We start from the raw sequence: 13,038 nt of genomic DNA, 5'->3' as shown, positions 1-13,038 counted from the left end.
TCCTGCAAAGAGGAGGGCTGTTTCTTTTGATTATTTTTTTTTTTTTCCCCCCAAGATACGGGGCATTTGACTAATTGGTAGATCTTGAAACTCAAATTCTCAACAGTCAGTTGAGCTGTCTCTAGGATAGAAGTACTGCCCCCTCCCTTAAGCGCAAAATACTGTTGGCAGTGCCTTTGGTTAGTATATTGTCTTGCCTAGTTCATGTGAATTTATTTTTCATGGCTATTGTAAAACATGTAAAATAATGTGTATAGAATGGAATAGTAAAGCTTCTATGGCAAAGTGAAATGCATTTTTGCAATGCTGTAATTTATTTTTACTACTCTCTAGTAATTATATGGAATTTTTAAAACATGTCCCACTTCCAGCTTTTTTGAAGGTTCTGAAACTACTTGTTCATATGCAGACAGTGTAAAAGACAATGATAATAAACCTGTCAGTAATTAAAGAAATCTCTTTAACTTCTTTTTCTGGCGCCCTCCTATGGAACTTTCATGTATTAAGTCTAAAGGAAAAATACAGGAATCCTTCCTAGAAGTGAATTTAAATTTCTTAACCCTACTGTAAACTGTTTAAGCTTCAGCCAAAGAGGTACAGAACATGTACCACTGTGAAACCTGACCAAAGTGTTCCATTAATCTTCTCTTAATATTTTAGCTGGATTTGACAGAACCGCTACCCATGTCTACCTGTGATAAATTACAGTTAATGTCATACATTAAAACGTATTTATATATAAAAATAATATAAACCTTAAAAATCCAGCTTATAAGAGGTAATTCTCAGTGCTGAAACATCTGATATCAATACCTGGAAATGTTTACAAGGATAACATCTAAAACCAAATGGGTTTTACTTCTGAGATACACAATCCATGGCGCAACATACTGGACTGTTCCAGGACAATGTGTTGGAATGTATTTTGCTTACATTTCAGTGCAGGTCCTATAACCGTGCCTTCGCTAAAACATGCAAAGCAAGAATGTTAAACTAGCCAAAAGCTGCTGTAGCCAGAAAACCAGTGCACCATTAGGAACTTCCAGGAAATACATGAAAAAGGATAATGCTAGGGGTTTTATTCAGTTTTTTATTTTTATGAAAAATGAACAGCTGGAGCAGTATTATTATTTGGGTGAATTCTAGACCCTGTAAACTCCTAGGACTCATTTTTTTGACTTAATAGGGCCTGTACATTATCCTTGATTTGTTGGCAGAACAATTCTATAAATAACAAGATCTGAGTAATTCTTATAGTAGATTTTTCTCTTACTTCTTCCGGCCAAGCTTTGGAGCCTTCTCGAGGCCTTGAATGTATTTCCGAGGTAGCTGGTATTCTTCTGCAACATAACAAAGAGTTCACTTCAGGTAAATATTCAGAGCTCACGAATTAAAGTCTGTATCTTGCTGTAACCAGTCCCGGCCCAGTTCCAGAATCAACTTACCTAGCAGCATCTTGGCCAGATGATGGATTTGGTTGCCTTGGATCTGGACCTGAACTCTGTCTTTTGTTCCTGGTACTGGGGTGATGGTGGCACTGGCTTGTACTTTTTGTTGCAGAATGCTGGCCACACACTGTGGGTCCAGACCATACAGCTCAAGGTTCTTGATAATTGTAACCTACAGGTTTTAAGAATTATTGCAAACATCACTGCTGTAGGTATTAGCAAGTCATTTTTCATTCATCCCAAAAAAATGAGCTGCCAAAGCTGCTCTCAGAATCTGGGCTTCTGCTCAAACCCCCTAATTTTAGTTTTCTTTTTACCTTCTTATTTGATGATCTCTGTGCTATGGTTATGTTGATGGGCTCAATGTTTCCTTTCCTCACAATAGGTTCTTGTCCAAAAAATGTCACCTGGTGTAAGGGCTGCAGTCGTTCAAGGCACCTGAACAAAGTTTATACATCCAATTAGTCTATGCAGTACAGCAGGGCTCATGTTAACTGCGCTTTTCCACTGCAGCCTCACACAGGTTTTTGAGACTACGTGAAAGCCAAGATTCTACATGTGAGAAGAATTTGTATCTTAGTAAGATAATGCATCATGATCTTATGCAAAGATTTGCATCCTAGCTATTATTTAAAGAAAGGGACTGACTAAAAAGAAAGCTAGTCTACTGACTCGCAAAAATTATAGATTGTTTGGTAAAATTTTACAAATTGGTTCTTGCAGAGGAAAAGCTGCTTTAATTTTGTCTTTAAGCTATTGTTCAGTTGTATTGTTCACGGACTGGTGAAGCAACTTCAGTTTAAAATTCAGCATAAACTGCGTTACTGTCGCATGAGCAAACTTGGCTTTAGAAATAAAGGAAGCTGCTGGAGGTGCCTCAGAAGCATTGTGTGATGAAGAAGCTGAAGGCAAGTAAGACATTTGGGATATTTAGGCAAAGTTTTTTGGTATATAGAAACAATGGTCTTACGTCAGATACTGAGATCTCTCAGATCTAAAAGGTGGGTTTAGGTTGTAAATGCAGAAGTTGTGCTGCACATAAAGAGCAGGATGACTACCATTGCCTAAGAAGGGCATGTTCAGTTACCTATTGCAAAGGGTGGCTTTATAAATACGTACATGCAGGTTACAGACAGAACCGGGCACTGTTTGTTTAGGAAGTTTTCCCTGAGAAGTGGTTAGCAGGTAAACAAAAAAACCCTAACAACAACAGTTAATTTGAGATGCTTGTCAAATGGTGAAGAATGAGAGATCCTTCAAGTGAAGGTCTCTGGATATTTTTTGTTTTATTACCAGTAGGAAGTTACAACTTAAGTAGCTCCAATAACAGGTGGCTTTGAGCTGCATGCAATAAATCTGTGTAATACTGAAACATTACATTGGGAAAAGAGTCACCTGCTCAAGAGGTCATCCCATTTAAGGTTTGAGATTTCATCTTGTTCGGATTTATCTAACAGGCAGTCACAGAGAATGGCATTCACTTTTACAAAGCTACAAAACAAAAAACACGCGTTAGAAGCAAACAAGGTCACCTTTTTTCCCTCTAACTTCAGCATCTCCTGTGGAAGCAGGGTAGGACGACTTCCCAGTCTACTTACTTTTTGTTTGTTTCATCAACCAACTCATTAGTCTTCACATAATTAATGATGATGTTTCTCACCTCACTGCTTGAGAGGATGCTGCCTTTTCTAGAGAGACAGAAAACTTCTTAATTTATTACTTTAAGTAGTTAGGTATTGGGTTCTGTCACGAAGACAGCAACTACCCTGACTGCATTTGGTAGCAACAGCTCAATACTGAAATACATCTGCTAAAGTGTGATTTTTTGTTACACCTCAGCCGCTGTATACCAGACAAAAGGCTCACAGCAGTAATTACAGAGAATCTAAAACCCTTGGTCCGGGGAGCCTAGTTTGGGAGGATGACTTCAACGGGAACCCTAACTTCAGGGGGACTGTAGATAACGAACGAAAGTGCTTAGTTGAAGAAAAGCTGCCACTGACTGCTATCTAAACTACATCAAAACAGACAAGATTAGAGCACAACAAGGCAAGTAAGTTCTTTAAATTATTTGGGCGTCCTCTTTTCAGTAAACCATACAGTGGGTGGGCAGAATATGCCTTATCCAATGGCAAATTAAGACAATCTAAGTAAAATGTATCAGTTTTGACATTTGAGCCTTCACCTCCTTAGCTGTGGGAGAAGTGATGTGAGTACTTGCTGAACATAGTTGTCACAGCCTCCTATCTTCCCTTTATGAAGCAACGGATATATTGATTCCTATCACCTTTCCTGACAGCATCGCGGGGCCCTCCCCACAAGGGCTAACAAAATGGTAGCAGCACAGGTTTGTTAGTCTCTCTCTTCACGTAACAATGGTTTTGTTATACTTTTCTAGTGCTTACCTGTGTCCAGATTCCTGGAAGAGTGGGATCATTTTCGTTGAGACCCCATAAAGTGGAATGATCTCAGGAGCATGGTACACTTGTTCTCTGTCTTCATGCTTGCTCTCTTGGGCAGCAGAGGCTGAAGAAAATCCTTCAGGTACTGCAAATGCTTTAATGCTGAAATAAGAATTAGTTGGTGTGAGTGAAAGGGATTGAAACTTATCACTTCCATTTCACTGAGAAACTAAAACCTAGCAGAGTTGTGCAAAAAGCTTTCTGGTCTGTTGTATAGTATGTCAGATCCTCCAAATGCCTTCCATTGCAGTGGGGGCCAGTGTCTGTGGGTTAAAGGACATGATGAAAAAACAGTATTTTGAAGCATTAGCTGAAATGACTAAATTTGTCCTTGTACACATTTCAAAGATACACATAAATAAGCACCTTAACTCAGGTGATGATATTAAACACCTCTCACTCCGAGTAAAGCCCTGTATGTTGGTGAAAAAGTAAATCTCTGCAGCTATTCTAAGCATATTTGACTCTCTCGTAATTAGAGACAACTGCCATAATCCAAAGGATGCTGTCCCATTCCATAGAATTGCTAGAATTAAATTGAAAAAAAACCCCAACTGCGCGCTTAGCAAATGTACAGCCAATTAAAAGCTGAAATCCTTCTTTAGCAGTCACGGATAAAAGACAACTCCGGAAGACAGGGGTAAGAACTGTATCAGTGCAGGAGCTGAGTCTCAGTTCATTGACCAGAGCAGCAGATTCTATGCTTGCAGGTAAGAGAACTGACGAACTGCCTTTGAGTATGTCTGTCTCCTAGTGATAAGGCCAAGTTTAATGAGAGAAAAGCTAATGCAAAAAGTCAAAGCAATTCCGCTTCTTTCCAAACGCAGAAGAGAAGACACTCGTATCTACAGAAATATTCTCCACTCCATTAGTTGCCAAGGAGACACTATATAACAGGAAGCCTAAGGCCTGCTGGGAAATTCCAAGAGAGAGCTAATGTGCCAATATACAGAAGGAACAAGCAGGATGTGAGATAACTACTAATCCTTAGAAAGATAACAGAAACACCAATAGAGGAACTGGGTAGTAAGTAACTGAATGGGTAAGAGTATTTGTGCAAATCAATATGTGTAATGGAAAACACAGCAATTTTTTTTAAATTTTTTGAGATTATAACTTTGGTTTCTAATTTTGCAAAGTGCTTGATTTGATCCTCTATGACATTCTGAGACTGTAGTTTCATGAGCATTTATTCAGCAGCAGTGTCATCTTTTTATTGGAGTTCTTGTTTAGACAGGTAAGTTCACTTCAAAGCGGAACAATGAGTTGTCCCAGCACATAGATGGAACGGGGAGGGGGAGACCTGCTTAAACTGGAAAGACATAAAACAGTCATACCATTATAGTCACTGTTAAATAGATGGAAAACTGCCTGATGGGTTTCAAACCTCCTTGCCTCCCTTTCCCCAACAACAACAAAGAAATTCACATAAACTGTCAAGACACTGTCAAAGGAATGTGCTTTTTAGTGACTGCTAACAGGCTTGATACTATAACTCTTCCACTAGCATCCAAACTAGAAGCCAGAAATTTGTCATTGTAACACTGCAACAAATTGCAATGAATTGAATCCCCCTTTACATTTTCAAAGCTGTTTCTCTGGAAAATTTGTACACCCACTACAAGGATAAAGAGCCATACACAACTCATTTAACAGTCCTTTTTGATCTTAAGCTCTATGGATGAATGCACAACTAACAAGAAAGGAAAGGGGGAAATCAAGACACTGTCATGAGACTTTAGGCATGCTCAGTGCCACTGAGCAAAGAAGGAAGAATATAGTTTACCTGGAAGAACTTTACAAGAGCAGGAAACATAAGCAATGCTGTACAGAAGCAGCGTATAAAACCCCTCCATAGCATACTAAGATTAGGAAATGAGGGCTGCTACAGCTATTCAGAACAGGAATTCAAGCAGAGTATAGGTAATAAGAGCTGCAAGTAGCAGATTCTGCTCCCTTCTTTCAGACACTACCAACTCTTAAAAAAAGACTACAATATTCTACATACTCTGGATGTTTCCAGTCCACTTCCACGATGCTCTCCACACCTTTGTTCAGCTCCTTCACTTGTAAGATCTTCTGGTGCTGCATACATTGCAGGAATTTAGAGAACTGAAGGAAGCAACAATCAGAAATGTGGAGTCAAGCATTTTAAATTCCTGTTCATGTGTTTCTGACTTCCCTGACATTACTTGCTAAATCAGAAAAGTTTCTTTAAAAAAAAACAAAAAACAAAAAACACAAGCACACCCCTCCCATACCTTTGCTTCTCTAAACGCAGCAATTGCTAAGAAGCAGTGAGTGCCTCTGGCTCTAAAACAGAGTAAAAGCAAGTGTTCCTTTTGCAGGTCTGCCATCCGTTTGCTCTGTGATGTTCTCAGTCAAATCACAGTACACCTCACATGGACTACTGTGAGATCTTTGGCAATGCACGTTGTCTTTGCTTGTTGTCTACACAACAGGGATAGTATCATCTCCTTTCTCTTCATTTTTTGTTCGTTAACAGCTTTAGAAAAGGAATGGCCTCTTCTTGCAAGTAACTGCACTGTCCAACAAGATCAGAACCCTTTAATAGCTATCGCAGTATATAGTGGCAGACAGCATCAGCTGCATTCAAAGCAGATCAATGCCCATGCTTTCAGGACAATTACTTTTCTCCCTGGATCCCGCAGGAGCAGAGAGTTCAGAAAAAGAACTTGGCTTTTAACACCTTCCAGGGTTTTTTTGTCTGTTTGTTTTACTAACACTTGAACAATTTTGACTTCAAACTTTTTCTCTCATTCCATCTCCTATTGAAATCAATGCAAAAAACCGACAGAAAAATCTCACCTTCTTATAGCTTGATTTCTTTATGTCCAGTTGTTGTCCAGCAGGGCTATAAATGGATTTTTTAAAAGTTCTTTAGTTATAAGTCACCCTTCATTTCTTCTTAAATCTTGCTACTTATGCTAGAAGTTTCTTAACAGTGGAAATACAAATAAATCACACAGAGAAAGAATTACTTCAAACAAGCCAATAAATAGAACGTGATGAGTGAAACTAGTGCTGATGTTCCTGTGGGTACGCAAACAGCCGTTTAAGCAACTATGCAATCTTGAAACAAATGTCAGCCAACTCAAGTTAGCTACCAAGTGCGTATCCTGGTCTGGACAATCCTTACATCCATGTATTTGACGTAAGAAGTGAGCATAATCTTAGATAACCTTAGATAAGGACTGAATTTTACTTTTGAGTCAAAAGCTTCATCCTAAATGTCACACTTGATCTCCACAGTTTTAAAGACAAAAACCCAGCATGCAAGTCCAAAGACAATCTTGCCACATACCAGCATGAGAACATATGGCTGCGTAGAAACGTGCTGGTGAGCAGAGGGAGATCAGACTTCTTTACTTTGCATTTTAAGGCATGAAAAAAGCACTGATTGAATAATGCATCCATTTGCTCTGCAGGGAAAAAAAAGGACAAGTAAGCTGTGAGTAGTCTGTCTTTCAGATCACAGCACTCAGCTCTTTCAGACCACACAGAACTGTCTCTACATTTTCACAGTGAGCTGTACAGAACGCACAGTAATCTAGATTGTGGGTACAGGCTTCAGCAAACCAAAGCAGCATAGCTTGCTTTCATTCGTATGCAAAAATACCTTGTGGAGTCCTGCTGTCTTCAGCTTCCTTTTTCCTCTGTGTTGGCATCTTCAGCTGTTTCTGCAGCTCTGTTCTCACTGAGTTCCTCCTTTCCCATCAGTATTGCACAACTGTCTCGGTCCTTCAGGCTCAAATCACCAACGTCCACATGCTGCAATGGATCAGTGGAGAAGGTGATGACAGGCTTTTTTTTTCTTTCCCTTCCATCTCTTCCTCATCTTCAGCACTCTCCTTTTCAGCAGAATCTGTTACCGAGGGAGCTAAGGTAGGAGGATAAGATTTGTCACCATATTCCCTATAAAAGGAAGAAAAAGCATAACATAGCTTTCTGTTTACTGCTTTGAAACCCATAGGATAATGAACAAATGTCACCCTGATAAAAGGCACTGGCAGCTGCATAGATCTTTTTCCGCATTCTCAAAACGATAAAATTTATTTCCATCTCATCTTGCTCCATAAACTCTATGTTCCCCCCATGAATCTTAATTTAAAACTGAGCAGACTAGTTGAATCCAAATGCAGGGCAACCCACTTATTTGGTTGAGACTGGCACCGTTGACCATTTTTAAGCAAAAGTGATTCAAAGTTCACTTTTTATAGAAGAAGGAGGTTTTCTAAAATCGGAGTAACAGGGATGTTCTACCTTCATTTCTATAATGAAGGAACTGAATCAAGCGAATAATTTTATATATCTATTTCCAATATGTATATAATGGATAGATGTCAGGACAGACACATTCTCCTGCCAGAAATGTGCGGTCATCAAAAACATGTAGCTGAAACCTTAATAATGGTCCTATCTAAACTGTACCTGAATAACTCAGGAAGTTGACCTGACAGAATAAGCTTACTGAGGCACAGATTTTGATTTTAGTAACCACATGAGACTTGTTACACATTTTACCAAATTCCTGGCAATATACCCACCAGAGGTGATCCATGTAAGTATGCAACACAGCAAAGCCCTTCCCTTTCATTCCAGCAGCCAGCATCTCCGCAGTGGACATAGTGGCAACTGCAACTGCTACTGGAGCTCTGGGAAAAGAAGGGAGCATTACAGCAGGACAGCACAAATACCCTGTGCTACTTGGACAGACTGTGCCACTGTGACACACTGAATTTCTTTTATGATGTCCTTCTTCTTTACAATCTGCTTTTTTTTAAAACGTCTAGGTATTTTCTAGTTATCTTTCTGGTATGTAAAGTCTTCCAAAGAATCCCAACGATATGTGCAGCTGTGATACTGAAGTGAAGGTTGTGCAGCAACACATTCTTCCCTTTATTAAAGTATAAGAAGCATATGCACCACCAAAAGAGACTAGCAGTGGGGGGGAAAAAAAACCAACAGCTTTAGCACTGCTCCCTCGCTCTAAATTTCCTCACAGTCAAAAAGACAACTGTGTAGAATGCAATTTTTTGCTAAAAAAAATTACTCTGTTTCAAAACAAATCCACCAGTTGTGCCCCTGCAGTTCCAAAAGAACCAATTTGCAAAGCTGTCCCCCTGAGCTCAAATATACCCTAACCCAGAAACTTAAGTGGATTTTTCTTCTGCTGTATTTTCCATGGTTTAGGTCCACAGTGCATCAAAGGCATGAGAACAATCCTGCTTTTATTTCCTCAAAACTCCCAGACTCTTCCTGTAAAAAAAAAAGCTTCATTTCAGTTTTAGTTTCTAAGAAAAGAGATGAATAAAGAATCCTCCATACCTGTTTCCCAAAAGGGTGACAGCACAGAGCGTGCCCCGCTCTACTTGAGGAAAACCAGACGATGGCACTACAACTCCTGGCAGCATCAGATCTGAAGAAAAGAATAAAGCACATCCATTTCTCAATGAAAGACTCAGCTGCTACCTCCTCCACCCCCATCCCTCCTGTTACTCAGCAAAAACACAAGCCTGTTAATAGCTGAGCACATGCCAGATAAAACATGAATCTCTGTTTCTCCTAGTAAGGCAGCACTTCTTGCTACCACACAGTGGAGTAAGCGATCCAACACACAGGGGTGCTGGGCACATCCCAAAAAACTGCAGAAGAGCTAAGCATGCTCAGCCCCTTGCCCTGTCAGGCCCGAAGGGAGCACTGTTTTTAACTGAAAGGTAGGAGCTCCCAACCTAGAGAGCATGACTCTTCATTAATGACACGGAAAGAAAAAGGAGATGTGCCTGGAACTGCCCATTTACTCTTCCCTGTCCCAAGGGCAGGTTATCCCAGCAGCAATCTCCCTGAAGAGAGAATTGCCTAAAATTTGCCACTGCTGACCCAGCCCTCCTGGTCTGACACAATAGCTGCACTCAGCTGTAAACTCTCCTCAGCATGAGGAAGCAGCCTTAACCATCTCCTTGCTAATCTGGATAGAAACAGTACACCTTCTGGTCTGCCTCCGTCTGCTTTCCGTAGCTGGGATGAACAGACTGGCATGTGAGTAAAGAACAGTTTTCCATGCCACATGTACATCATCACGTCATCACAAAATTACGCAAAGAGCATCTGCTCTCCCTCAAAGCAGCTTTAGTTGTCTAGAGCTTGCAGTCTCACGGACTGACCTGTGTTCTGTGGTTTTGTTTTGAAGACATCTCACTTTTTTCTCAGCATCATAGAGTTAATGAGTATGCTGAAGAAGCCAACAATACTTTTCCTCCCATTCACTGTCACAACTACTTTCATCAAATCTAGAATGAACTCTGCAATTGCCACCAAGGCTCCACATCTCTGAGGACAGAAATCACATAGAGCCCTTAATGTGACAAGGTAAGTAGCATGTGTATATTATGTAAAAATAACCAGGGCAGACAGTAGATATTTGAATTCAGGGAACAGATATTACAAACAGCACTACCTTGCTTCTCTTTCTAACTGAATGCTCCCTAAATCTGCTCCCTCCCTCCACGTCCGCAGCACTTCCCTCTTCTTTCTGAGATGTGGCTCTACCTCTCCCTCTGCCTTTGTTGGCCATTGTCTCCGTGCCCAGCTTCTTATCTTTGGATGGCATCCAGAGGTAGCCTGGTTGCCATGGGAGATGAATGACCTGCAGCCCTATTTCATCAATGTCCTTTCCCCATTAGTAAGACTTTTTTTTTCCTAGAAACTAGGTCACTACAAGTCAGCAGCAAAGCTTGCTCAGATGTCTATCACAGCTACACACTCAAGCACTTTATTTCCCCAAAAGCAAACAGAGGGACTTGAGTTCTACTTTAGATACCATGTAATGGAAAAAAGACGCCTCTTCCTACACGTACACATTCATTTACAGACTAAGGCCGCAGTGGCTGCAATTTAATCTTTTTCTAGTTGAGCAGTTCAGCGATTTAAAGTTTATAAAGACCTGATTCTCATGAGTCTGAACTGCATCCAAAGCAGGTTCCAGAAAATAGACTCATTTCTTGTTAGTCTTGATCCATAATTAGGCAGTAGAGCCAGTAATCCAGGAATTCAAATCCAATCTCACCTGCACAGTCCACAATTTACTTGTCAGTAATTACAACTGTAGGTTCCAATACAAATTCACTTCTTATCCATAGGATAAGCTAGTTCATCTCTGAATTGACAGGAAGCACGGTGGCAGCAAAGGAACTCAGATGCTCAAGGAAAGTTATAAAACAGACAGACCAATGACACAGGCAGTTCTGTGTCCCAGTTCAGAGTTGCTGATTGCCCTGAGAAGATGCTTCCAAATCTGAGACTCCCACATGGAACAGGTTACTGCATTTAAACAGCTTAACCTACTTTGTTTCATTCACAAACTTTTTTACAGCTAATTTGTATTCCTTTTTAGGGCATCACCATGAATTACTTTTGAGTACTTCTTCTTTAGTCTTCTTTGTTTCAGGAACATTTTTGCCACTGGGAAAAATAACATCAAAAAAGCCCTGAAGGTAACTCCTTTTTGCAATGCAATGTGACAAAGTTCTAGTTCTCTTACCTGCTCCTCCTGCTAGTTTCTGTAGCACAGCGGGCCATGTTGAAAAAGCAGGGAGAAGATCTGGGTAGACCCACAGAGTGTACACTGTCCCAAAACAGAACCAAATTTAAAGATGCATCATTAAAAACTTCTCTAGCTGTTGCTTCTTCCCATCCTTAAGACTAAGCAGTACAATACTAACCACAACTAAACACTCTCCTGTTACTCAGGTAATCATGAAATCTGAAGTCAGAACAATCCTACAATAATGAGCAGATGTGATGGAGAAAAATAAACTGCCAGTTAATTCAAGCTCCTGTGAATTGTTATAACAGATATAGACAAATGTTTGCATTGTTTTCCTTAAATCAAGGACACTGTGAGCGAAAATGCTACTCCAACAGGGAAGAACTGCTGGGTATGGGAAAAATAAAAGCACAGAATACCAGAGCAATTAATTGCCTAATTCCAGGGCTGCCTGGAAGTGGACATCATGCTTCTTGGAATTACACCTTGCAGTGGACAAAAGAGAGAAAAGGGGCTAAAATGCTAAACTATGGGTTAAAAGACTTGTTTCCTAGTTTCTAACCTCTGAGCACATCAATTTCCTTTTTGCAGAAAGAATCCAGAAACGCCACTGATTTCGGAAAGATGTTGGTAGAACAAATGCACTAAAGATTACGAAGTGTACCGATACTATAGTGATAGGATAAGTACTTAAAACAGACACAAGGAAATCTTTTGGGGAAAGGCTGGTGCCCAGTAAGTAAAGATGGAAGATTATTCTAGTGAACTCCCCATACCTGTTGGATACAGAGCTTTCTCAATTTCAAACAGTACTGGGTTCCTGTTATTCATGTAAACAGTGATGGCCTCCCCTTTGTGAGAGTATATTTTGATGACATTAAGCTCTTCCTTGTTTGGAATAAACTCAGTCAATTGTTCAGCACTAAGGTTAGGAAAAGCTGCTGCAACATCAGTTCGTAGTTTTCTCCTGTAATAATAAAATCACAAATGTGTTACAAAGCTGTCTAGACCATCTCTCAAAATAATTCCTACATCAATAGTTACTATTTTGTTTTCTGTTCATGAGATTCCCACTTTTTCACAGAAGGTAATTTGAAGTATTTGTGTCCAGGTTTACAAATGAGTTAGTTGCATGCCGGAAGAATATTAGGAAAAGGCCAAATATGCTGGCCCTGCTCGTATTCTTCCTTAAGCATCTGCTTACACCTGCTGTTGCTGTCTTTGCCTCTGTTTTGGACTGTGATTTCACTGCTGCTCCGAGCTCCCGAGCACAAATCCGGGAGTGTCAGACTCGCTCAGCCCTGCCTGTCACCTACGGACTCCCACAGCTCCGGCATGGAGGAGCAGGGGTGCAGTCAGATTTCCCTCTCCCCCCAGTTTTAACTGATGTTTAAGGCATAGGGACCGGCACAAGGTGGGTTTGTGTGGTCCTTCACAGAAGTGTCAAGTGAATCTAAAAGATTGGCAAGTCAGCCTAGCATCACCACACAAGAACATAAAAGTGAAGAAGGATCAGCTAGGCCTCGATATAACAATTCATTTAAATCTAGTTTAATTATAG

At 40.3% G+C, this 13,038-nt stretch overlaps 1 protein-coding gene across 1 annotated transcript; it reads right to left on the bottom strand.

The window, feature by feature from the left end:
• Window positions 1-1,078: 1,078 nt before the first annotated feature.
• EIF2D (eukaryotic translation initiation factor 2D) lies at window positions 1,079-12,442 on the bottom strand. Its single transcript, XM_009702226.1, is given in 16 exon segments — window positions 1,079-1,340; window positions 1,446-1,620; window positions 1,766-1,886; window positions 2,844-2,939; window positions 3,047-3,136; window positions 3,854-4,012; window positions 5,919-6,022; window positions 6,740-6,785; window positions 7,236-7,353; window positions 7,551-7,585; window positions 7,587-7,741; window positions 7,744-7,846; window positions 8,479-8,586; window positions 9,260-9,350; window positions 11,472-11,555; window positions 12,254-12,442. Coding segments are annotated over 16 exon segments (1,611 nt in total). The 5' UTR covers window positions 12,309-12,442; the 3' UTR covers window positions 1,079-1,269.
• Between the last annotated feature and the right edge of the window lie 596 nt (window positions 12,443-13,038).

Source organism: Cariama cristata, unplaced genomic scaffold (assembly GCF_000690535.1).
Source record: "Cariama cristata isolate BGI_N322 unplaced genomic scaffold, ASM69053v1 scaffold32546, whole genome shotgun sequence".
NCBI classification, from domain to species: domain Eukaryota; kingdom Metazoa; phylum Chordata; class Aves; order Cariamiformes; family Cariamidae; genus Cariama; species Cariama cristata.
This window is presented reverse-complemented; position numbering and strand designations above follow the sequence as displayed.